The following is a 27,050-nucleotide window of genomic DNA, read 5'->3' as shown; positions in this document are numbered from 1 at the left end:
TGTGGTCCTCTTTGGGATTCAAACATGCAGAAGAGGTGGGAGATTGGATTATGGCTAGTCATATTTCAGATGAAGGTGCCAAGGTGATGATTTATGATTTTTTTTTAGAGCTGGGTTAGTGGAGACATTAGTATTACTTGACAGAGTAACTTTTTATAAATTTAGCATGCAAAATGAAAAAATAACACTTTTTTAAGAGTTGAAATCCTTTTTTCACTTGTAACATATTGTGCATAGATTCAGGATGCATATGAACACAGTAAGAGGCCATTGAATAAGGAATGAGTTAATGATGATATATAGACAGATGAATTGATAGATGATAAATGTAACAGATACTGTTGTGTCTAAGTAATGAAGTATTGGTGATTCATTGCAGCTCAGAGGTAGAACAAAGTGACAGTAATGACACCATAGAGATGCCCAACATAGAAAAGAATATTGTTTTAAGTAGTGATGAAGAGGAAGAGGACAATGAAAAACTCAGACTACATTGGGAAGAATCACAGGATGTCCATACACATGCTGAAGCTACTTCAGATATAACTTCCATCACTCATTCCAACACTGAGGATCTATTTGCTTCTCATACGTCTAAAAAAGGTAATTATGTTGATAAGGTTGTCATGGCTTTGAAGCATATATTGTACTTGAAAATGGAGTAGTCTTTGGGCTGAATTACATTCACCATTATCTGCTCCTAATGGAGTGACTGAATATGAAAAGAAATATACGCTCTTTGGTAAACTAGACTGTTGGATCAGTATCTCATCCTGTTGCTCAGGATGACCAGTATAATTGCAGCAGGTAAAATTGTATCACATAATGAGATTGCTGATGTTTCGTTTTCCTCAGTTTTTGGAAGTGAAAGTCTTGACAGTGAGTTAATATGGAAGAAAATTTATAAGGAGTTTGGTTTTGTTATCAGGGCATTTTTTTTTTTTTTTTTTTTTTTTTTTTTTATACTTTGTCGCTGTCTCCCGCGTTTGCGAGGTAGCGCAAGGAAACAGACGAAAGAAATGGCCCAACCCCCCCCCATACACATGTACATACACACGTCCACACACGCAAATATACATACCTACACAGCTTTCCTTGGTTTACCCCGGACGCTTCACATGCCTTGATTCAATCCACTGACAGCACGTCAACCCCTGTATACCACATCGCTCCAATTCCCTCTATTCCTTGCCCTCCTTTCACCCTCCTGCATGTTCAGGCCCCGATCACACAAAATCCTTTTCACTCCATCTTTCCACCTCCAATTTGGTCTCCCTCTTCTCCTCGTTCCCTCCACCTCCGACACATATATCCTCTTGGTCAATCTTTCCTCACTCATTCTCTCCATGTGCCCAAACCATTTCAAAACACCCTCTTCTGCTCTCTCAACCACGCTCTTTTTATTTCCACACATCTCTCTTACCCTTACGTTACTTACTCGATCAAACCACCTCACACCACACATTGTCCTCAAACATCTCATTTCCAGCACATCCATCCTCCTGCGCACAACTCTATCCATAGCCCACGCCTCGCAACCATACAACATTGTTGGAACTACTATTCCTTCAAACATACCCATTTTTGCTTTCCGGGATAATGTTCTCGACTTCCACACATTTTTCAAGGCTCCCAAAATTTTAGCCCCCTCCCCCACCCTATGATCCACTTCCGCTTCCATGGTTCCATCCGCTGACAGATCCACTCCCAGATATCTAAAACACTTCACTTCCTCCAGTTTTTCTCCATTCAAACTCACCTCCCAATTGACTTGACCCTCAACCCTACTGTACCTAATAACCTTGCTCTTATTCACATTTACTCTTAACTTTCTTCTTCCACACACTTTACCAAACTCCGTCACCAGCTTCTGCAGTTTCTCACATGAATCCGCCACCAGCGCTGTATCATCAGCGAACAACAACTGACTCACTTCCCAAGCTCTCTCATCCCCAACAGACTTCATACTTGCCCCTCTTTCCAAGACTCTTGCATTTACCTCCCTAACAACCCCATCCATAAACAAATTAAACAACCATGGAGACATCACACACCCCTGCCGCAAACCTACATTCACTGAGAACCAATCACTTTCCTCTCTTCCTACACGTACACATGCCTTACATCCTCGATAAAAACTTTTCACTGCTTCTAACAACTTGCCTCCCACACCATATATTCTTAATACCTTCCACAGAGCATCTCTATCAACTCTATCATATGCCTTCTCCAGATCCATAAATGCTACATACAAATCCATTTGCTTTTCTAAGTATTTCTCACATACATTCTTCAAAGCAAACACCTGATCCACACATCCTCTACCACTTCTGAAACCACACTGCTCTTCCCCAATCTGATGCTCTGTACATGCCTTCACCCTCTCAATCAATACCCTCCCATATAATTTACCAGGAATACTCAACAAACTTATACCTCTGTAATTTGAGCACTCACTCTTATCCCCTTTGCCTTTGTACAATGGCACTATGCACGCATTCCGCCAATCCTCAGGCACCTCACCATGAGTCATACATACATTAAATAACCTTACCAACCAGTCAACAATACAGTCACCCCCTTTTTTAATAAATTCCACTGCAATACCATCCAAACCTGCTGCCTTGCCGGCTTTCATCTTCCGCAAAGCTTTTACTACCTCTTCTCTGTTTACCAAATCATTTTCCCTAACCCTCTCACTTTGCACACCACCTCGACCCAAACACCCTATATCTGCCACTCTGTCATCAGACACATTCAACAAACCTTCAAAATACTCATTCCATCTCCTTCTCACATCACCACTACTTGTTATCACCTCCCCATTTACGCCCTTCACTGAAGTTCCCATTTGCTCCCTTGTCTTACGCACCCTATTTACCTCCTTCCAGAACATCTTTTTATTCTCCCTAAAATTTACTGATAGTCTCTCACCCCAACTCTCATTTGCCCTTTTTTTCACCTCTTGCACCTTTCTCTTGACCTCCTGTCTCTTTCTTTTATACTTCTCCCACTCAATTGCATTTTTTCCCTGCAAAAATCGTCCAAATGCCTCTCTCTTCTCTTTCACTAATACTCTTACTTCTTCATCCCACCACTCACTACCCTTTCTAAACAGCCCACCTCCCACTCTTCTCATGCCACAAGCATCTTTTGCGCAATCCATCACTGATTCCCTAAATACATCCCATTCCTCCCCCACTCCCCTTACTTCCATTGTTCTCACCTTTTTCCATTCTGTACACAGTCTCTCCTGATACTTCTTCACACAGGTCTCCTTCCCAAGCTCACTTACTCTCACCACCTTCTTCACCCCAACATTCACTCTTCTTTTCTGAAAACCCATACTAATCTTCACCTTAGCCTCCACAAGATAATGATCAGACATCCCTCCAGTTGCACCTCTCAGCACATTGACATCCAAAAGTCTCTCTTTCGCACGCCTGTCAATTAACACGTAATCCAATAACGCTCTCTGGCCATCTCTCCTACTTACATAAGTATACTTATGTATATCTCGCTTTTTAAACCAGGTATTCCCAATCATCAGGGCATCTGTGATTTGATTAAATGATTTTGAGTCTCTGATAAAGATATCTTTCTGTGTTACTGCTTATTCTTGCGTTCATAGCAGGATGATTCATGTTGAATCTCACTCTGTCACCTCGGCTTCAGACTATCATAATGCCTTGGATTATATGTTAGCAGTTTCTGTGTATTGGTTGAGGTATTAAACAAGATGAATGTATGCCATATGCTTGCATGAATGGATAGAAAAATGCAAACATATACACAAAGGAGGAGGTTAAAGAAGGGGAGTAGAATAAATGAGTAGTGATGATAGAGAAATGAAAACAGTTATGAGAATTTGTTCCCGACCCTTGTTATAGCTGCAGTGTAAAGATGAGTGAAGAGAGGAGCCATCATTGGGTAAGAATTAAAAGTTTGTAGGGTTTACATGGATGACAACACTTTATTGATGAGATAGAAAGCTGTGGGAGTTTAAGATACTTCCTGATATGTTATGCTTAAGCTTACAAATTCATTGTTTGTATAATCTTTCTAGAATCTCTGAATATATAAATCTGATATATATGTTTCAGTGTGCAGTGTGGATAAGGACACAAGTACCATCTCAGTGGATTCAAGTTTTGAGTTATTTGGGTCAGTTATCCCTGGACACCAACCTGGTGGAGGGACAAGACATGGTACTGGAGGTCACTGCAATGAAAGTGATGGGGATTGTGCTTTTCTGACACCTTTCGTAAAAACTAAGTCTAGTAGCTGTAGCAGAACTCCGGTGAGTAATATGATCAGAATTTTTCTTTCTCGGGCTGACAGTATGAGAATACTAGAACCATGATACTGTGGCCAGAAATCATTTTGTTGTATAAACTGTTTGGAAAAACCAAGTAAATTATAATTTATTGGTCCCCCAAATTGTCATAAATAACTGGTCACTGTCACCTCACCATTGAACAGAAGTTGAAACAAAAATTTTTTATGGTTGCCTCATCTCATAGTGAAATGGCAGGACCATGATGTCCGAATTTTGTGGTTAACAGAAATCAGATTTTCCTTTTTAAGTACTTTTTTTTGAGATAGGTAACATCGGTACAGACAGTAAAGTGAAGCAGTTTCTTTTTCCAGGTATTAGGACCAGGGAGTATCATTTCTCCTTTGATGATATCACTGCAAGAGATTATGAAAGTTCCTTTGATATGATTTTGATGTAAGAAGGACTGTTTCAAAAAGCTTTTAGTTCTTATCTTGCTACAGAATGAGATGGATTCATGATTCATTGCACTAATGTATCTGATGTAACCAGATCTGTATGACAAATTCATGAAACAGTAATGTTTTAATGCTCTAGACCATTTTAGAATATTTTAACCCAAGGCTCAAAGTATTTCTCAGATGGAGCATGGTTTAGACATTTAAAAATGCCTCTAAGGAGGAGCCTACTTTATAGTTATACAAATATCTGTAAGGCTTATGTTTACATGACTATGTAACCATATTGAATAGTATCATGTGGGCAGGAAAACAGGCTCTTTTCAATTATTATAATTTGTTTATTTGAATTGTACGAATGTATATTTGAAATTGTATATGAAGATTGTTGATATATTAGATGAAGTGCCTTGAACAAGATTCTATGTTCATACCCATGAATTTCAGTTCCATTGCTTTCCATTCATCATTCAGATGGGAAGTATGCATTTAGATTGTGTGTGTAAAATCATTTGTTCAAGTTGAACGGTGGCATTGTCTGCCTAACATTTTCATAAAACAACACATTTTTGATTTTTGGGTAATGGAACACATTGCATTAGTTACACATAGATAGGTAAGTTTGTTGTCTCATTTAGATATTACTTTGACTGTTTCTTGATTCATAGTGTATATATTCTACAAAGTATACCTCCATTGAATTTTCAGAGGGAGCATGATTTAAGCCTGCCAGTTGAGGATTCTCAAGATTTGTTCAACACAACCCCAGCTAATGCCCCAACCTCTATATCTCCGAATGGATTAAGTCTTCATCTAACCCCAATAGAGGATTCACAGTATCCCCTTCAAGAATCACACAAAAAGACTGATCCTGTTTCCATGTTACGGCTTGATTTCTCAGATATTGGTGGCTCACAGGAGAGGGATGATCTAATTGGACTTTGTTCAGGACAGTTCACAGGTTTGTATTGAAATGTGCAGAGATGAGCAGTGCCTGAGCTGAAATCACAGCTTAGTTTATAATGACCTTTTTGTACATATGTATGTATGTGATGCGTACTTGCTTAGATGGTTGCACATGTACATGAACCTTCAAGTATCTTGTTTGCTATGAGTTTGCCTCCTCAAATTAAAGAAGGAATATTTTTCCCATAATTTTATTTTAAGGTCAGTGTGTATTAAAAACTTTTTTAAACTAGGAAAGACACGATCCTCCCCTATGAAGGACTTATGTGAAGATAACATCGATCCAACACAAGACATCAATGAACTCATGGGCTTATGTTCAGGTCAGTTTGCAAGTTACAGAGAGGAGAAAAGGAGCCAGATAACAAAAGATAAGGGGGCTTTTTCGGACCTTGTACCATGCCAAAATAACCCTGATGAACATCAGAATGCTGAAGAGGAATTGCTAGAACTTTGTACTGCAAAATTTACTACGTAAGGTCATTTTCTGTGTTGTTTTATTAATTTTTTAATGTTTCACACATATTTTTGTTTGAAATATCCATATTTGTAGTGTTAGGAAGATTTCATTTTTCAAAGAGAAATAACCCTGATTTGTAAACTCATTTGTATCAAGTTTCAGTGATGTAAGTATATACCCATCATTTTATTTTGGGAGTGTGGTGTACCTATACTGAAACCTTTCCTGTATGAAAGATTTTAGAAATCTGATAACACTTCATGGTATCAGATTTGCAGGTCATAAGCATGATCTTTATTAGTCATGAATAATACAAGACCACATTTTCTAGGAGGTATCAGATATCCAAATAACATATATATGGTATGTCTTAAGAAAAAGGACAAATGATCAACAGAATACACCAATAAATGAATATATTACTGTGGTTTCAGTGCATTATACATGACAGCTAGAGACTGAGTGTGAACGAATGTGGCCTTTGTTGTCTTTTCCTAGCGCTACCTCGCACACATGCAGGGGGACGGGGTTGTTATTTTATGTGTGGTGGGGTGGTGATGGGAATGAATAAAGGCAGACAGTATGAATTATGTAGATGTGTATATATGTATATGTCTGTGTGTGTATATATATGTATACGTTGAGATGTATGGGTATCTATATTTGTGTGTGCGGACGTGTATGTATATACATGTGTATGTGGGTGGGTTTGGCCATTCTTTCGTCTGTTTCCTTGCGCTACCTCACTAACGCGGGAGACAGCGACAAAGCGAAATAAATGATAATAAATATATTGCTGTTGAGTGCATAACTGGATAAAAAGATAAATCTTGATACTTGTGCTGAAGTTCTATTAATCTTTAGATTTTTTTTTTTTTTTTTTCATACTATTTGCCATTTCCCGCGTTAGCGAGGTAGCGTTAAGAACAGAGAACTGGGCCTTAGAGGGAATATCCTCACCTGACCCCCTTCTCTGTTCCTTCTTTTGGAAATTTAAAAAAAACAAGAAAGGGGAGGATTTCCAGCCACCCGCTCCCTCCCCTTTTAGTCGCCTTCTACGACACGCAGGGAATACGTGGGAAGTATTCTTTCTCCCCTATCCCCAGGGATATCAGACAATATAATTTAGACTTGCAGATGATATGATGTAAATTGCTAGTTATGGGGAGTAATATTCATAAGAATTACACAAATTCAAAGCTTAGATATCTGGCAGTATAGTTTACACTGGATTGGTGATTTTTTCTAGTTTGGTGAATGTTCACTATTTTCACCATAATCAAGGTAGTTTAGGAATACACAGAAATTGCACTCATTTGATCACATCCACTTTCTAGATGTCATATATGATATACCTAAACCAGAGACCCATATCCATGGCCAAGCCCCATGAACCTTTCTGTGATTTTCCCTGATTCCTTCATATTACCTGGTTCAGCCCATTGATATTGTATACCACATCGAGCCAGTTCATTTTATCTTATGCACACATCACACCATCCTGCATGCTCAGGCCTATAACTCAAAGCATCTTTTGCCTCCCCATCCACCTTGCTTCCTTCAATATTGATACATATATCCTTTCTGTCAGTCTCTCCTTACTTATCCTCTCCATATGCCCATACTATTTCAGCACACCTTACAAAGCTCACTCAAACATAATCCACTTACTGCAACACTTTGAAATAGTGAAACAGAAAGTTTGAACAATAATGCTGTTAGGTGACAGTGAAATCATGCCAGGTAAAAGCCCACAATTACTGTATACTTATGTTGATAAGAAGCATCCATGCCACTAGCCTAAGTGCTCATCCATCCACTCAACACCCTCCCACACTAACACAGAAGAAAGTATATTATGTTTCTTAGATGCTTGTTATAATGTATGTTGTAAGCATAGTCTGTAAGGATTTTAGTTTTCCAGGAGGGAAAGTTAATGTCAGGAATTGCACACTTTGAGGATTCAGAACTTTTTTTTTATGGGATATAGGCACTTCTCAGGTATTCATTTTAGATGAATTCATAACCACATTTCATTGGTGAGAGAGTAAAGACAGATCACAAAAACAAATGTCCCAGGCCCTGGCTTCTTTGCTAATTATACAAGAGTGGAACTTTTGGGACATTGTCAACCTATAACTTTTGTAGAGAGAAAAATATAATTATCATTGCTTATCAGCAAGTTAAAGGGATGGAGGACAGTATTATGAACTATCATCAATGAAGAAAGCCATTAAATCTGTTGGAATACCCTGGAATATGCCAAAAAGGCTTCAAACAGAAATATACTAGAGCTGTGCAGTGAAGATAGAAACCAGTTCAGTACTACCAAGAGAAATAAGATATATTCATAGAATTACTATGATACATTTGCAAGCAAAATTGATGTGTGGTTGAAGTCAGTCTTGGGTAAATCCATTATTGACAGTTGAATTATGTAATGAGTGTTATGGCAAAGAGAAGTCATATAATTCAAGTAAGACATTTTTAAGAAAGAAATTATGAACGATTTAGAGCTGACGGACATTATAGTTCACAAGTAGATTAGTTTGGAAATTATACAGGATGGTTAATTTCTTAGAGGAAAAAGTGAAATTTTCTGTGAAGTGTGGTAGAATATCATATATCAAACCAGAAACTGGATTGCTTACGTCAGGATGGACTAATGCATCTCTTAGAAAGTTGGAAACTTTTTTTACTGCCATTCTCAGTCAACTTTTGTACACTGTCAAATTTTTAAGGTTTTAATGCACTAGAAATAATCATGGATGTGTATGACACGTGTAACTTATTCTTTACAGGCAAATAACACAAGAAGAATCTTCAAGTGCATTGGATGGGACAGATAAGCCAGAAAGTGGCCTGGCAAAGGGTTTGGATGAAGACGAAGATACAGGACCTGCACAAATGATAGTTTTCTCATCGGATGAAGAAGGCATGGCTAATAGGCAGGTCATTGTAAAAAAACGAAAGAAAAGGAAAAGGATTGTAGAGTTTTCTGGTTAGTTGACTGATTATAATGTGAATTCATGTTTTAAGAATTGCTTCATTTTCTAAAGCAAAACCCGGCTTGAGATCACTTTGTCATCTGTATGTCATTCCTCCAACCATGTTGTCCAAAGTCTGAGACAAAGCTGTTGGTAAAATGATTAGTAATAACATGAACTGGAGACTTCACTTTAAATTTTTAGTATTGGATTAAGAGGAACAGGCTTTGGTTGTATACTGGAAACAAAAAGTATGATCATCAGATCAATGAGAGCACCTGAAGTGAGTATTTATCAGAATAGGAAGAGAAATTCAAGTAGCTGATGACAGTCTGTAAGAGTGTATGAAATGAAGAAGTTCATAGCAAATGTAAACAAAAGTATGATAATGAGGTGCAGCTGGGGGATGAGACAGAATGGTTTGAGAATAAGTTTGAGTGTGGAAGAATTGGAGTGCTTTAGGTACCTGAGAGAGTGAACTTCACAATGGACAGAACCATGTGGGCTAGAGTCTAATGATGGGAGAGAGGGCCAAGGTCTTTCATGCATATGTAGTGCAAAACTGCATTAAACAGAGCTGGTAGAGCACTTACTGGCTGCCTAGCAACAACAAACATTCAACATCACAAAAGAAAATCAAGTGCAACCTAACTTCAATATAGGGGGATGGGGAGAAAGAATACTTCCCACGTATTCCCTGCGTGTCGTAGAAGGCGACTAAAAGGGGAGGGAGCGGATGGCTGGAAATCCTCCCCTCTTGTTTTTTTTTTTTTTTTTTTTTTCCCAAAAGAAGGAACAGAGAAGGGGGCCAGGTGAGGATATTCCCTCTAAGGCCCAGTCCTCTGTTCATAACACTACCTCGCTAATGCGGGAAATGGCGAATAGTACGAAAGAAAAAGAAAAGAATATATATATATATTCCTTTCATACTATTCGCCATTTCCCGCGTGAGCGAGGTAGTGTTAAGAACAAAGGACTGGGCCTTTGAGGGAATATCCTCACCTGGCCCCCTTCTCTGTTCCTTCTTTTGGAAAATGTGTATGGGTGTTTATGTATATACATATGTATATGGGTGGGTTGGGCCATTCCTCATCTGTTTCCTTGCACTACCTCGCTGACGCAGGAGACGGCGATTAAGTATGATAGTAAACATAATGAATAATGATATGAATATATATATATATATATATATATATATATATATATATATATATATATATATATATATATATATATATATATATGAGTCAGTTGTTGTTTGCTGATGATACAGCGCTGGTGGCTGATTCATGTGAGAAACTGCAGAAGCTGGTGACTGAGTTTGGTAAAGTGTGTGGAAGAAGAAAGTTAAGAGTAAATGTGAATAAGAGCAAGGTTATTAGGTACAGTAGGGTTGAGGGTCAAGTCAATTGGGAGGTGAGTTTGAATGGAGAAAAACTGGAGGAAGTGAAGTGTTTTAGATATCTGGGAGTGGATCTGGCAGCGGATGGAACCATGGAAGCGGAAGTGGATCATAGGGTGGGGGAGGGGGCGAAAATTCTGGGGGCCTTGAAGAATGTGTGGAAGTCGAGAACATTATCTCGGAAAGCAAAAATGGGTATGTTTGAAGGAATAGTGGTTCCAACAATGTTGTATGGTTGCGAGGCGTGGGCTATGGATGGAGTTGTGCGGGGGAAGGTGGATGTGTTGGAAACGAGATGTTTGAGGACAATATGTGGTGTGGAGTGGTTTGATCGAGTAAGTAATGAAAGGGTAAGAGAGATGTGTGGTAATAAAAAGAGTGTGGTTGAGAGAGCAGAAGAGGGTGTTTTGAAATGGTTTGGTCACATGGAGAGAATGAGTGAGGAAAGATTGACAGAGAGGATATGTGTGTCAGAGGTGGAGGGAATGAGAAGTGGGAGACCAAATTGGAGGTGGAAAGATAGAGTGGAAAAGATTTTGAGTGATTGGGGCCTGAACGTGCAGGAGGGTGAAAGGCATGCAAGGGATAGAGTGAATTAGAACGATGTGGTCTATGGATTGAACCAGGGCATGTGAAGCGTCTGGGGTAAACCATGGAAAGTATTGTGTTGCCTGGATGTGGAAAGGGAGCTGTGGTTTCGGTGCAATATACATGACAGCTAGAGACTGAGTGCGAACGAATGTGGCCTTTGTTGTCTTCCTAGCGCTACCTCGCACGCATGCTGGGAGAGGGGGTTGTCATTTCATGTGTGGCGGGGTGGCGATGGCAATGAATAAAGGCAGCAAGTATGAATTATGTTCATGTATATGTCTGGGTATGTATATATATGTATATGTTGAAATGTATAGGTATGTATATGTGCGTGTGTGGACGTGTATGTATATACATGTGTATGTGGGTGGGTTGGGCCATTCTTTTGTCTGTTTCCTTGCGCTACCTCGCTGATGCGGGAGACAGCGATAAAGTATGATAAATAAATAAATAAAATATATATATATATATATATATGTATGTTTATGAGTGGCTGGGTCTTTCTTTGTCTATTACCTCACTGATGAGGGAAATGGCGTGCAAGGAATATATATATATATATATATATATATATATATATATATATATATATATATATATATATATATATATATATATTCCTTGCACGCCATTTCCCTCATCAGTGAGGTAATAGACAAAGAAAGACCCAGCCACTCATAAACATACATATATACATACACGTTATCCCTGGGGATAGGGGATTAAGAATACTTCCCACGTATTCCCTGCGTGTCGTAGAAGGCGACTAAAAGGGGAGGGAGCGGGGGGCTGGAAATCCTCCCCTCTCGTTTTTTTTTTAATTTTCCAAAAGAAGGAACAGAGGGGGCCAGGTGAGGATATTCCAAAAAAGGCCCAGTCCTCTGTTCTTAACGCTACCTCGCTAACGCGGGAAATGGCGAATAGTTTGAAAAAAGAAAAAAAAAATACATACACGTACATATACATACATATACCTTTCGACATATACACATATTCATACTAGCTTGCCTTTATCCATTCCCAGCACCTCCCTGCCCCACAGGAAACAGCATCGCCGCCCCTTGCATCAGTGAGTTAGTGCCAGGAAAACAGACAAAAAAAAGACCACATTCATGTGTATTTCTCTCCACAAGAGTATAATGCAGCTTTTATGAGGGTTTCTCCCATCACAACGACATATCATAAAGTTGCAGGTGACAATCATACCACCATAGTTAAAGCAGAAAGAAAACATTTCTTAAGTTCTGTAATGCTGTAATGAGATATTTTGCCTTTGATCTGCATGTAGTATAGGCTTAGCAGATATAACTAACCCCAGTGTTGGTGTCGATATCATATGCTTGGGGCAATATCTTTTGGGTAAATAGCTGCTAATTACTTGTTTATGAGTGTAAGATATCCACTTTAAGCATTTTTACAAATGATAAGTTCTTAGTGAGGCACTGGAAGTGACAAATAGGAATGAGTCACACATGCAAGGTAATCCATCAAGTTTATAAATTTGTCATCTCTTAAAGTAAGTTTACACTCCTATAAATCTCTGGTGATTTGCCTGTCTCTCCAGATTCTCTTTGGTAATTTCTGTTTGACTGTTCATGGTGAAAGTACTAAAACTTTTTTAGTTTTGATTATCTCTATATATTTTCCGTCCATCCATGTGTTGCAATACAGTTTGTTACTCATACATATCCCATTAGCCACTTGTTTCCTTATATACCTTTTCCCATGCACACAGCAAGATCATGTGTACAAAGACTATATGATTGCCATATATTGCATGTATTACAGATTTTCATACACCAAAAAAGGTGTTTAAGAGATTAACCATGGCTCCTTCTAAACTAGTCTAAATTTGATAATTTATTACTTTATCGTATTGCAGTATCTCATGTATGTGCTCTGTAATCTTTCATCTTCATTTTGAATGTTATTATTGTTTGCATGTAGGGGAAACTGCACATGCAAATGATTGGAAGTGAGCTACTCCCTCTGTTTTAAACACTTCTGCAGATGATGAGGACGCACAGGATGCAATTGTATTTGATGATGAAGAAAATGAAATTCCAAGGACAACATTCTCTGGCTTTAAGGACAGACAAAAAGGGTAAGTCTAGCTATGTAATTTTTCTTTTGTTAAAACAAGTTATCTTGTTAACACAAGTCCATATACTCAGTAGGAATTATTTAGGCCTGTTTGTTCCCTCCACATGGGAAAAATCCCCCTCTTCTGTCATCATGACTGGTAATTACTCTGAAATCTTGTTATACATATATAAGGCACTCGTGTTTGTGTATAACATCTCCACCCAAGCTAGCTTCCTGCAACCTCATACTCTACATGCTTGTCTTTATCTTATCTTCACAGTTAATAATTTTTCGTTTCCTTACCTTGTGTTCTTTAATCACAATTTTCAGTGTGCTTATTTCACCATCCTTAGGTATATTACTCTTTCATCATTCCATAACTGTATTGTATTCATCATGATTTTGTATTTTCCCTGTTTGTCTTTTTCTCAGTTGGGGATAGGGGAGAAAAGACATTACCCAAGTATTTCCAGCTTGAAGTGAAAGGCAACTAAGAGGACAGGAATGGAGTGATAGGCTTTATTTTTTTTCTCTCTCTCTCTCTCTCTCTCTCTCTCTCTCTCTCTCTCTCTCTCTCTCTCTCTCTCTCTCTCTCTCTCTCTCTCTCTCTCTCACACACACACACACAAGAAGGAATAGGAAGAAACCTAATGTGGACATATCCTTTAAGGCCCAGTCATCTGTTCTTGATGTTATCCCATGGTGTAATGGTTAGTGTTCCTGACTGTGATGCATTCATGAGCTGCTTAGGGTCAAGCGCATAGGTTCAAATCCTGGTTAATGGGATGACCTTTATTAAGGACTCAGCTTCCCATGGTGTCTCAGCTAACACAAAAAACATCAACGAACAAGCATGAAAGAAACAAGAATGTTTATGTGTTAGCCATATAGGCCTTATTTGTGGTTACTTGTCTTATTTACTTTCAGCTTAGAATGTGCTTAGTTTGTCAGTGGTGAATCGAGCCTGTTGTAAGAATGTGCTTAGTTTGTCAGTGGTCAGTTGAGCCTGTTGTAGCAGTATTTTTTTCTTGTTCCTTTACTTCCTTCTATGGAGATAGAAGGAACTCTTTGGGCAGAAAGTATGTATTTATGGTAGGTGTTACTTCACTTGCATGATGAGGCTGTATCATTGGGAATACAGTCCTGAAAAGGAACTTCCTACCTCAAAGAAGTCCACATTTTCATGCTACTCAAAGTAGGGTAGCCTTGGGCAGCAGAAGCCTCTAGGAAGAGGTCCTAGGTAACACCCTTAAAAAAAGGAGTGAATGTAAAGTGAGGTACCAAGAATTTCAAAGGAAATGTGGAATTTTGATGCATATAGCATTTCAACCTGAATATGGGGCTATCACAGTGATATAGACATTAGGAAGTCATAGATCGAGCAAAAATAACAAAAGAGTGATAATTTAGTACAAACAGGGTGGTAAAATGGGATCTAAAGTAAAGGGAGAGAATGGAATGAGTATGTATATATATCTTTTTCTTTTTTCTTTCATAGTATTCGCCATTTCCCACATTAGCGAGGTAGCGTTAAGAACAGAGGACTGGGCCTTTGAGGGAATATCCTCACCTGGCCCCCTTCTCTGTTCCTTCTTTTGGAAAATTAAAAAAAAAAATGAGAGGGGAGGATTTCCAGCCCCCCGCTCCCTTCCCTTTTAGTCGCCTTCTATGACACGCAGGGAATACGTGGGAAGTGTTCTTTCTCTTCTATCCCCAGGGATAATATATATTCTTTCTTTCTTTCAAACTATTCGCCATTTCCCGTGTTAGCAAGGTAGCGTTAAGAACAGAGGACTGGGCCTCTGAGGGAATATCCTCACCTGGCCCCCTTCTCTGTTCCTTCTTTTGGAAAATTAAAAAAAAAAAAAAAAAAGAGGGGAGGATTTCCAGCCCCCCACTCCCTCCCCTTTTAGTCGCCTTCTACAACACGCAGGGAATACGTGGGAAGTGTTCTTTCTCCCCTATCTCCAGGAATAAATATATATATATATATATATATATATATATATATATATATATATATATATATATATATATATATATATATATATATATATATATTTAAGAGAGATGTAGGCCCGTTTTAAATGATTAAACTTTGATATCTTTTTTAGGATTGTTGGGAAGAAAATATTTATGATATGTAGATGAGGAAGTGGTTTTTAGAATATTCTTATTGTATAAAGATCATATTTAACAGTGGTATCCGAGCAGACTTCTTGGAGAATGAAGCAGAATTGTCTGGATCAGATGCAAATTCTGATGATGAAGATGAAGATGATGCAGACAGTATGGAGGAAGAGGAGGGTGACCATGAGCATTATGATGAGAATGAACTTAGAAATCAGGTAAGTTACAGGGAAAGATAGAATTGTATGCAAGAAATTTCATTTAGTATCATTCAGAGTTTGATAGGTGGCTGTTGGCCATAGAAGTGCTGTTATAGAAGTCAAGAGAGTATTGTATATCCAATTGATACTTTTTTGTTTGAGCACACATTTTGAAACAAGATGCCAGGGTTAATGATGTGAAGGTGCACTGTATGTTTAGCCTTCCTGATACAAAATATTCATATTAAGCTTCATAAATGTTTATAAACTATTGATATTTCTATTTGTTCTTGCAGCTGTAAGCAATTTTTTTCAAATTTTGATTCAGATTGAGCTCTAGTCTGATTACTTATTGTCTGAAAACATAAAATTGCTGAATGCCAATGCATTAAAGATTCCTGCAAAATAGCACATGAGTTTCTAGAGTATGAATTTGGTTGCATAAAATTTTCAGACATTGCAACTTTGGATCCTCTCATTTAGCTCACATCCTACATATACAGTAATCCATTAATACTTGCTGAACCCCTACTCTATTCACCCACATAAACTTATGTATGCACCTTTTTGGAAATCCATATTTTTTCATATTTCCCACTTTAGAGAGGTAGTGCCAGGAACAGATGAAGAAAAGGCCTCACTTGCTCACATCCATTCTGTAACTGTAATGTGTATTGCACCAAAACCACAGCCCTGTATCCATGTATATACTTTGAATTCAATTTTTCTGGAGCTCATTTCTCAAAAACATTTACACTTGAATATTGATGAAAACATTCATAAACTTATTACTTTAGACATTTCACATCTTGTTCACAGGTTGGAAGAGCTCACATGAAAACTCTATTGGACTCTGATAAACAGCAGATACGGCTCCTGCAGGAAATGTATTTGGAAGATGGCGAGTTGCATGGTGAAGGTCGACAGAGACAATTTAGGTGAAACATGTTTCCTTGAGCTATATATTTTATGATAAGTTATCTTATATATGATTGTATCCTGTTAGGTATAGTGTATGTATGAGCAGGAAAGCATTTATAGACCTACTCATATACTTGTTCAGAGTGAGTGGAGAAAAATTGGTGGAAGTGAAGTGTTTTAGGTACCTGTTAGTTGACATGGCAGTAGATGGAATCACAGAAGCGGAAGTGTCATAGAGTGGGTTAGGGGACAAAGGTTCTAGAAGCACTGAAGAATGTGTGAAATAGATATTTCCATTTGTTAGGGTAAAAAAGGGGTATGTTTGAGGGTTTTGTAGTTCCAGCAATGATATATGGATGCAAAGCACTGGCTATAGATAAGGCTTTGTGGAGGAGGGTAGATGTGTTGAAAGTGAAATGTTTGAGGACAATATGTGGTTTGAGGTGGTTTGATTAAGTTATGAAAGGGAAAGGGAGAGATGTGGCAATTAAATGAAAGTGTTTGAGAGCTGAAGAGGGTGAGCTGAAGTTGTTTGGGCATATGGAGAGAATTAGTGGGGAAAGGTTGACAAAGATTTGTATGTCACAAGTGGAGGGAACAAGAACAGGGAGATCAAACTGGAGATGGAAGGATGCACTGAAAAAGATTTTGAGTGATCAAGGCCTGAACATGCAGGAGGGTGAAGGGCATGCATAGGATATAGGAAAAGTGGCATGATATGTAGGGGTTGGCATGCTGTCAGTGGGTAAACCATGGAAAGGTCTGTGGGGTTTGGTTGTGGATAGGGAGCTGTGGTTTTGGTGCATTACATATGATGGCTAGAGAATGGATGTGAGCAGCTGCAGGTATAGGCTTTCTTCGTCTGTTCCTGTTGCTAAGGAGGGAAATGGGGATCAAGTATGAAACAAAAATAAAAGGTGTAGGCAAAAACATGCCTAGTTAAAGCCATGTCAATTGAAAAGATAAGAAATAAATAGTTAATGAAAGAAAAATATTCAAGGGGATGAATTTGAGCTTTTCAGATGTTTTTAAGATCCACAGCTTCACTGTTTAAGGAAAACAATATCTTTCATAAAGGTCAGTCCTTTTGTGGCTGGTCCTCACACAGAGGTGGTAAGGGTAAGTTCCCTTGGGGAATGTAGTGTTAAAGAGAAATGGATCGATTGATTTAAACAAAATCAGATTGCTTGCTTTTCCTTTGGCCTACTCTAGAATTTTCACTTTTTTTTTATAGATTGTTTTACCAAATTGACAGTAAAACGGCTTTGTAGCTAATCATCACAAATTGGAATATGGATGAAATGTAACTGGGTGTGATATTCAGTTTCATACATATTGGTATGTTTCCTTGAATAGTAAAAATTTGGTAAAGTTTAGTCTGTCAGTATAGCAAGGGAAGCATTTTTGAAATAGCAACTAGAGTATCTAGTTTGATCCTTGGATATTTTGGTTTCATTGTATTCTGGGAAGTAAATGGTGAAGTTATTTTTTTAGATATATTCCTGGAATCTTCATTGATATTATTTGAATTGTTCTTTTATTCCAGATGGAAAAATGTTGATAATGACTCTGATGATAATGAAAAGAAGTTGCAGTCAGATGATGAGGAAGGAGGAGATGAAGAAATGGAAGATGCTGAGTGGAGAAAACAGAGATTTGAACGAGAAAAATTCTTGAATGAACAAAGAGCAAAGGTAATATGTGTTGCAAATTGATTGTGTAAAATGCTGACTGATATTTAGAACGCATTCTAATGTCTCAGATCTGACACCATAGGAATCAAACGATTGTTATGTGTCAGATTTTGGGCGCCAGTTAACCCAAAGGGACCTGCAAGCAGATTAGTTGAGATATAACATGCATAGTTTTCTTTTCCCAGTTTACATGTAAATTTAGACTCAGTTAACCATATTTGATTACTTAACTGAAGTGTTGGGATGGTATCTGGTCCAGATGAGGTTGACAGTGAGTAAACGTGAGCATCATCTTGCTGTAATGAACTTGACATCTCTGGAGAGATGGGAGGCTGATCATGCTTTTCATCTGTTATAGCATGGATATATTTAGAAGATCATTGAAACTCATCTCAGGCTCAGGAGCATCAGATAGAGGGCTTGTTGAAGGGACTGGAGTTTCTGTGCTTCTTAAGCAGTTCTTGCAGAGACACATTTCATATTAAGTTTTCTTAGATTAGCTTTTCATGAATCCTGGACACACTCATTTGCTCTTGTTGGGTGATGCTAGGCATCTTTCATAAACACAAGCAACATTTCACTGAGCATTGAGGGGACTTAACCATATTTTTTATTTTTTTCAAACTTGATCAACATTCCCCACATAAGTGAGGTAGCAACAAGAATAGACGAAGAAAGGATGTGGCCTTTCTTTGTTCCTGGCACTACCTTAATAATGAAGGATATGGCATCCAGTATGAAAAAAGAGTAAGGATATTTAAGTCTTATAAAAGAACTTTAGTTATTTACTGTACTTGATTGTATAACAGACTAAGCAGTAACAGGTGACTATATAAAAGTTTAAGTGTTGGGGGTTACACTGAACTCTCCTTTCACATGTTGGATTTTTGAGGTTGCGACATTTTGGAATATCGTATTTGAGACATTAGAGTGTATGCATAAATACCCTTGTACCCCCCCCTTCCCCTTCCCCTTTAGCGAAGTAGTGCCAGGAAAACAGACAAAAAAGGCCACATTCGTTCACACTCTGGCTATATCTGTCAAGTATAATGCACTGACACCACAGCTCCCTATCCACTTGCAGGCTTTCTAGTTAATATTCCACACTTTTCTCTCCCAGCTCTGTTTCTCCACAACCTACTTTCATAAATCTTCATTCCACTATGTCATACCTCTTTTCGCAACTGGTATCTATAGTACTGCACATCTTTTCATTATTTATTTATTATTATTTATTATACTTTGTCGCTGTCTCCCGCGTTTGCGAGGTAGCGCAAGGAAACAGACGAAAGAAATGGCCCAACCCCCCCATACACATGTATATACATACGTCCACACACGCAAATATACATACCTACACAGCTTTCCATGGTTTACCCCAGACGCTTCACATGCACTCTTTAAATGCCATCTTATCATTTCAGTTTCAACTTTACTGTAATTTTAAGGGATTTGATTACATACTGAAGACTAATTTTCTTAAAGTCATCTACAGAAACTTCCTTTCATGAGGCAGTAAGCCTCTTTTTTTTTTTTTTTAGCTCATTAGATTTTAAAAATTTATATGTTTATGTATTAACTAATTTTGATTTCTTTTGAATTCATCTTGGGGCCGTTGTCAGCGTTTTTCGTCTTAATGGTAAATTTGTTTTCTTTTAGCAGGCTGAACATAATGAAGCAGAAGTTTTCAAGGTTGGTCTCCGGCCCAATGTTCGAAGTTCATCTCTGCTCACAGAAACCTCTACCAAAAGAGAACCACTGAAGACTGTTAACCCCATACCTGTTCCTACTACGGCATTAAAATCCCAACCTACGGCAAAGAATCCATTTTGTATGCCGTCAAAGGTGAATATTAAGGAAGAAAGTAGATTTTGAATTTACATATAGGTGCACTAACAAATCCAGGACTTTTTTGTTTGTTTGTTTGTTTACTGATGAACTAAACAGGAACATGTAGGTAGAATTCAAAGTGACCACTTCATTTGTTTAGAACTCGGGACCCAGTGTTTCAATTGCCATAATGCCCTTTTCTCAGGCATGTGACTTTTTCATAATTTTGCCCTATATATGCAATTACATTGTCTTTAAAAAGATGAGTAAGAAGCCTCCAGTGTTCTTGAGATGAAGAACGTGAACGTAATTCACTTTGAAGCTGGAACGGAATTTGAATTATCATAAACTGCTAAAAAAGGTACTTGAATGAAGAAGTTCGGTGAGTATTATGATGTCAATACTTCATTAGAAATAGAAATCAGAAAATTTTAAAATTTTTTGCAGATAGTAACATGCCCAAATGTATGGGTGAGCATGAAACTTTGCATAACACAAGTAGAATTGATTTGGGTCAAATTGTATGTGAGGGGTTTCATCAGCAGAGGAATGACGGGTTGGCTGTCTCCAAGTTACTGTTGAATGGGTAAGCTAAGTTGTTCCGTGGTAGAGTATGATGATGGTATTTGTATATCTCTGTGAGGTGAGTGCAGGATGATTCAGGAGTACACATTGATCATCCTGTGCTTTTTAATTACATTTAGGGCAAGAGGATTCTGGTGTTTGTAATGTGTTTGTAATGTTGTAGTGATATGCGCTGTTCAGAGTACAGACAAGAAAGTTTCAGGTTGGTATACATATGGCGGGATGTGTTTAAGACTGGGTTTAGAGGGCATTTGTATACTCCTGTGAAATCATTTCGTTGTGTATATTGTGTTAGTGTTTGTTAGGAATGTTTGGGGAACAAGGGAGATCAGTAAGTACTGGAAGTTGAAGTTTGAGGCATGAGAAATATTTTTATTTCTCCTTAGGGTATATAGTATTTTGGATGAGATAGGTCTCTTGCTTTTGCAATTGAGTGCTAACATATCGAGGTGGGATTGTCCTGAGAAAGTGTTTGTTTCACTGTATTGCTGTTAAATGCTTCTGGCTGTTAAGCAGCCGTGACTGTTCTTAGTGCCATGTTTTATGTGGTTTGAAGCTTTGCTATATTTGCCTTTTGACAGTGTAGATGACACGGCAGGAGAGATGTTGTTTAGTAGTGAAGGAATTATTTGTAAGGAATATTAAGAAGAATGTTCAAACATGGCACCAATAAGTGTTTGAGGGTGTTTAGTATATTTTTTGCCTTTTTGTCGATATTTGCAACGTGGGTATGAATGTCATTGTCATTTCATACCCAGAATAGATAGTTTTGTTGAGTGGATGTGATTAGCCATTCAACATAATAGAAGGGTTGGTTGGCTAGTCTTTAAGCCTATAAACTGCCAGAATCAATAAGGCCATTAATGTCAAGATACAGTTAAAAGATTTCTTAACACCCTCTGGTGTAAAAATAATTCTAAAATCACATAAACTCAACATGCATGTACCCATGTCAGTGCATGTCATTCTGAGGGTAATAGGATGACTGAAGACCTTTGTGAGAATAAAGTTTTCTAACTGAGTGATGCATTGGTGCATATTTATTGTTGTATGCATTGTGTCAGGATGCTATGCTGTGATTTTAAGGTCATATGCATATGAGAGGACTTTCACAGTGATCTGTAGATGATGATGGAAGGCCATGTAGGAAGTGATTAAGGAAGGCTGGAGAAAGAATGCTCCTTGGGGAACTCCACTGGGTGAAATCTTACTGAAGGACTCTGGCTTGGAGGCCAACTAAGTTAGCAAACCAATTTTTGGGAGGCATTATTGTGAAGGACGATGTCATGTTTCTTTTGAGTGATGTTTGTTTTCTTTTTATCTGAATAGAAGTTGATAAATTCTTTTCTGTATATTGAAAGTTGGCAAAGTGTTTGTGAACTTGTACACTGAATCAGTGCATTTCTTTTTCAGAGAGGCTCCTTCTTATCACGTGATAAGACCACTTTAGCCCGTATTGCTGAATTCACCAAGGATAAGGGTACTGTTGTAGGTGGAGCTAAGCAGGGAGGCAACTTTGTCTTTCAGCATCTGTCTGCTGAGGAGGTGCAGAAGATGGAGTCTACCAAGCTGAAAAGAACCCAGAGCTTACCTACCACCAAAAGGACAAAACTAGATCGTTCCTTAAGCATGGATGCTTCAAATAAAAAATCCTCAAGTATATTTAGATATTTTTAGTGTTACTTATTGATTAATATTGAATATTTTATTTATCTCATTAGTGATACTAGAGTTAGGTGATGAATGCAGTTCCACTCTGCTTTAAGTAATTGTATCAATGGTGAATAAAGAGCCATAAGATAAAAGAATTAGAGAATGTACAGTGTTTATTTTCGACTATCAGCGCTTCAACAAAAGCCTACAGTTGTACTAGAAATGAGAAATTATTAAGATGAGACCACAGACTGTTGCTATTTTACTTTTTCTTGAGGAAGAGTGAAAGTATTTGCTCTGACTGACTGGGTTTTGAATCTATATGCTGGATATGTGCAGTGCCTTTGTAAGATTTCTGACATATTGAGAAGATACCTTTCATAAAATGTCTTATTTTTTTATAAGAAATTGTTTATTTGAAGATACTTGAAAATAAGTGCAGGGAGATTGTGAGAAAAAAAAGCCTCTAATTACTTCATTTAGCATTAGATTAAGGAAAGGTTGCTTGGAGAACAGATAAAGTTTTGATGATATATATAAGGAACTCAGGTTAATGATGTCACTAAATTCATGTTGCATATCTGTGAGTGTAGGGTGTATATATGTGGATTTGTGGGGCTTGGTTGTGGATAGGGGGCTCTGGTTTATGTATGACAGCTAGAGAGAGGATGTGAGTAATGAGGACATTTCTTATGTTCCTGGTGCTATGTTTCTAATGTGGGAAATGGGAAGCATATCATAATTCTGCATTGAGAATATGATAGATGTGAATTGATTAATTATAGTCTTGATTGTTTTCATTAATTAGCTAAATTTTTATGCTCCAGTGTCATTTAATTGTTGTTAAGTCCTTCATTAATATTTGATTATTTCTGCTGTAGAACATTTATTTTGTAGGAAAATTTTTGATAAACATTTTTACTTAACAAAGAAAACAAAATCAGTGGTAATCCCATAATTTTAAATAGTGCTAAGAAATATATCTGTAAGGTTTGAGGTCACATGAATTAAATAGTCAATGCATTGTTTCTACTGTGAATTGAAATTGACTTAGAAAAGTGGAGTTTCCCTTTCCAAGCATACAGAAGAAATAAAGCAGAAAGGGTAAAGCATTAAAAGACAGGGAAAAGTATAAGTAAGAGGAAACAATAGTGACATGAAAGCTGTAGTCTCGTGGACGGGATGAATTTAATGGAATGCATTGAAGTTCCCCAATTTATGCCACAGTGGAAAAACAGCAATCCCTGTACATTGATTCCCTTTTAGTTGTGATTTCGTGAGTGGCCAGCATCAGCTGGTTTGCAGCTTTAAGTACTATTTAGAATTGTAGTATTTTACACAAAATATATATTTTTTTCAGATGTCCACCATGGATTTTAGAAAGTAATTTTTATTTTAGATACTTTCAGAATTAGATTGACAAAAAATTGCTTAAAAACCTTTTTTTATATTTACCAAAAATGTATGAATACATCCCAGTCATAACCATTAAATATAGCTTTTTCCCCTTTTCTCTGTCTTTTCTTGTTTCCCTGCTGCTTACCCTAAGGGTAGTTAAGCTGTATGACTTACTCATCATTTCATTTTCTTTCAGTAAAAAAAATGAAGCTATTTTAGCTATATGAAAGCCAAATTAGAGTGCATGACATTTTGGATGATTTAATTATTGTTTTTGATTTTTCAGCACTTAATTGTTTAGAGACATTTGGACCCCAGAATGTAAGGGAAAATTGATGTATTTGTACATAAAATGTTTGAGGAAAATATTTTTTCCTTGTGAATACTTGGTGAATGTGGGAAATTTATATGCATTGAATTGACAAATATTAAGAAAGAGTATTGAGTATTTATGTTCCATAGAAGTACTTCCCATTAATATTTTTTATGCTATAAATGTTCTTCCTATGTATGTGTTATGTGATGTAAATAAATATTCCTGCTGTGCAATGGATATGAGGAATTTGTATATATAAGCTTACATCAGTTTGTAATTAAGAAAAATATATTTCTTATTTTTTTACTTACCAAAGATTATTTACTTATAAAATTCTAGTACAAATTATATCATAGCACTTCACCGAGCAAAGCATGTTAGAGACGAAATAGTTCATGAAAGTTTGAAAATTTATGGAGAGAATAATATGTTATTAATTATCAGAACCAGGTAGCAGAGGTAATGTAAGTAATAAGGTTTCTCCAACTGATGGTTTAGCACCCAGGTATGTGTGTGTGTACACCTTTCAATATTTACGTTTCACCTCCTTTCTTCCTTCTCTTACACAAAATGCTACCCAAATTATTCATATTGAAAATTTTTACATAATTTATTTTTATGCTTTTATATGTTGACATCCTTCTGAATCATAATACTCAGCTAATTGTAGAAAGGCTATATGACCAGCAAGTCAGGTAATTTCTTTATGACTGTGTGGATTGATATTCCTAGCAACTTACTGCCAGAAAGACAATACCAAAGTCACTGATGTTGCTTGTTTCACTACAGGAAGTTCATTATCCCCAGTATAATTGTAATCAATTAGTTTGTAAGTACCAGAGTATTACTTCCTCTGGTACAATTACTTTTGCTGCTGCCATTTTCATATACCTTCATGCTTATAGTGTTCATAAAGACTTGGTATAATAACAGTTTTACCTTCATCGTGCATGGTTCTCATGATCAAAAGGGTAACACAGATAGATTTACCCAAAGCTCCCAACTATGACAATTTTCACACTCTGAACAGTCAGAAACCAAATGGTAAAGAATTTGCAACTTGTATTAGCTTTTCTGGTACAGTTACCATTTATTTACTCCAAGAAAAATGTTTGACTTGAATCAGGGTTGCCTCATTGATTTACACAAGGGTTGAGGGAACACATAAAGTACTAGTATGAGAAAACAGTGCTGGATGATGGATGGCAACAAAAATGAATGGAGTATTTTAAGCTTAAGCCACCTTGCAAGATAATTTCAGTAACTGTTTTTCTTTCGTGTTCATTAGGCCATGGCTATGATTCATTTTGAAAAATACAAAAGTTTTAAATAATTTGCAATATGCAAATCTTGATTACTGAGGAGATATATATCTAGAAATGTAATACACTGCAATCCATGAAAACATTTTGTTGGTAGACTGATAAAACCAATTGTCTCTTCTTCAGTTTATTTTTCATTGCACAGTTTAAGTAGCATTTTTTCTCATCTTGCCTTTCTTCTTCCCTTTATTTCTTCCCAAAAGTTTCCTATTTTTCATTTTTATATACTCACTACGTTTCTTACTATCTTTCTTTCCTGGAGCTGTGAACTCTACATTAATCTTTCGGTCTTGGAGCAGGGATGAGTTCATTTTCAGAGCAGCCTGTAAGACAAGGTTTTAAACATAAATTTCTTGAAAAGGTTAAAAGGAAAGCATGGCCAAAGGTAATTACATGAAGCTATATTCAGTATGTTCTCTAGTTAGTTCAGGTTCATGTTTACAGAGCAGGTTTTCTAGTAATCTTGTGTAGCAAAAGTCTTTCTATAGTGGATTTCATTACTGGAATAAAACCATTTAAGTGAATGTCTGAACAGCCTGGGTTATGCAAACAGGACAGAATAGTCAGGGGATAATATTTGATACTAGGAATTAAAACTTAAATTGCCAGTTGGTATAAGCTTTGGGAACCACCCAAAATTAAGGATTTTTCTTAAAGAGCTAAGGTAAAGGCAAGCGTCTTCCTCTTTGTGAAGCAATGGTCATCATGGAAATTTCTATAAGGTTCTCTTGCATGTTGTATCTTGTTGAAAGGTTTCATAATAATAAAAGATGAAAGTCCCACCTCCCCAAATTTTCCAGTTCTTTGCCATATAAACAGTAAGACCAAAATATATAAAATCATTTTTACAGTGTGATCAATTAAAGCTGGTACAGAAATTGTCTCCTTTTGTTACAAGGAATTTTGCCACACTATTTCCTCTCACACCCTGAAAGGCAGGTTTTAATTCTTTTATATTCCTGAATGTAAATGCTCTCTGACAAGTAAGAGAAATTGTGAATGACAGGCAAAAGTTTGGTTCCTACTATTCATATATTTGGTTCCTAATATTTATATATCTATATTTATTTTGCTTTATCGCTGTCTCCCGCGTTAGTGAGGTATCGCAAATATATTTTTTTTTTCTGTCTCCCAAGTTTGTGAGGTAGCGCAAGGAAACAGACGAAATATATATATAATATATGTTTACAAATAACTTCATTTGGTGTGAACAGCAGCAAATACAACCAAGATGGAAGGGGGGATTTTCATGGGCATGAAATGACAATAGGAATAAACACATATGATAGACAGTGATACTGTATATCATGGCAATAAAAGATATCATATTGCAAATATTTTCTTTTCACGGTAATTCTTCAACTGGTATCCAAAGAAACAGCTCTTTTGGTGCACCATATACTGGCCACATCAAGATTTCTACATAAACTTCTTGAAATTACTACAAGTGGTGCTTTGTAGTTTTTCATGACATGAATGGATGAGGATTGTGTTTTAATGTAATGGTTAAGTTGCTAGACTAAAATTGGTGCTAAAAGAACCTCGGATTTTACCTTCTAAATTGAATAGTCAATGTCAGTGTAATGAAATACTTGGGTGTGTAGGTTACAATACTGGAAGGAATGTCTTACGTGATATGCCTGTGAAGTTGTTACCTCAAGGAAGCCACAACCTCTTCCCTCTCCTGTTTCACGATTCATCAGTAGGGTTACCCTCATGATGCTGCCTTTTATCACCTTAAAGTGCTGCTCAACTTCTGTTTCTGTAATACTAACA

The 27,050-nt window shown here is 37.1% G+C and overlaps 2 protein-coding genes across 5 annotated transcripts in view; one reads left to right on the top strand and one right to left on the bottom strand.

The window, feature by feature from the left end:
• The window catches only part of LOC139765502 (claspin-like), a 228,349-nt gene extending 204,103 nt beyond the window's left edge, over positions 1 to 24,246 (top strand). For 3 of the 4 annotated variants that reach the window (XM_071692977.1, XM_071692978.1, XM_071692976.1), the window contains 11 exons: positions 380 to 603; positions 4,104 to 4,300; positions 5,443 to 5,695; positions 5,934 to 6,174; positions 8,962 to 9,161; positions 13,151 to 13,244; positions 15,426 to 15,573; positions 16,375 to 16,493; positions 18,023 to 18,170; positions 19,830 to 20,015; positions 21,999 to 24,246. In XM_071692977.1, coding sequence (XP_071549078.1) covers positions 380 to 603; positions 4,104 to 4,300; positions 5,443 to 5,695; positions 5,934 to 6,174; positions 8,962 to 9,161; positions 13,151 to 13,244; positions 15,426 to 15,573; positions 16,375 to 16,493; positions 18,023 to 18,170; positions 19,830 to 20,015; positions 21,999 to 22,262 — 2,074 coding nt within the window. In that variant the 3' untranslated portion in view covers positions 22,263 to 24,246. The remainder of the gene's footprint in view (positions 1 to 379; positions 604 to 4,103; positions 4,301 to 5,442; positions 5,696 to 5,933; positions 6,175 to 8,961; positions 9,162 to 13,150; positions 13,245 to 15,425; positions 15,574 to 16,374; positions 16,494 to 18,022; positions 18,171 to 19,829; positions 20,016 to 21,998) is intronic. The other variant, XM_071692979.1, reaches the window with a different exon arrangement.
• Positions 24,247 to 25,385: 1,139 nt separating this feature from the next.
• The window catches only part of LOC139765507 (uncharacterized), a 39,017-nt gene continuing 37,352 nt past the window's right edge, over positions 25,386 to 27,050 (bottom strand). Inside the window, exons 4-5 of the mRNA XM_071692991.1 lie at positions 26,906 to 27,044; positions 25,386 to 25,597 (exon numbers count right to left, since the gene is read on the bottom strand). Of these exons, the coding sequence (XP_071549092.1) occupies positions 25,421 to 25,597; positions 26,906 to 27,044 (316 nt within the window). The 3' untranslated portion in view covers positions 25,386 to 25,420. The remainder of the gene's footprint in view (positions 25,598 to 26,905; positions 27,045 to 27,050) is intronic.

This window comes from Panulirus ornatus, chromosome 55 (assembly GCF_036320965.1).
Source record: "Panulirus ornatus isolate Po-2019 chromosome 55, ASM3632096v1, whole genome shotgun sequence".
Classification (NCBI taxonomy): domain Eukaryota; kingdom Metazoa; phylum Arthropoda; class Malacostraca; order Decapoda; family Palinuridae; genus Panulirus; species Panulirus ornatus.
This window is presented reverse-complemented; position numbering and strand designations above follow the sequence as displayed.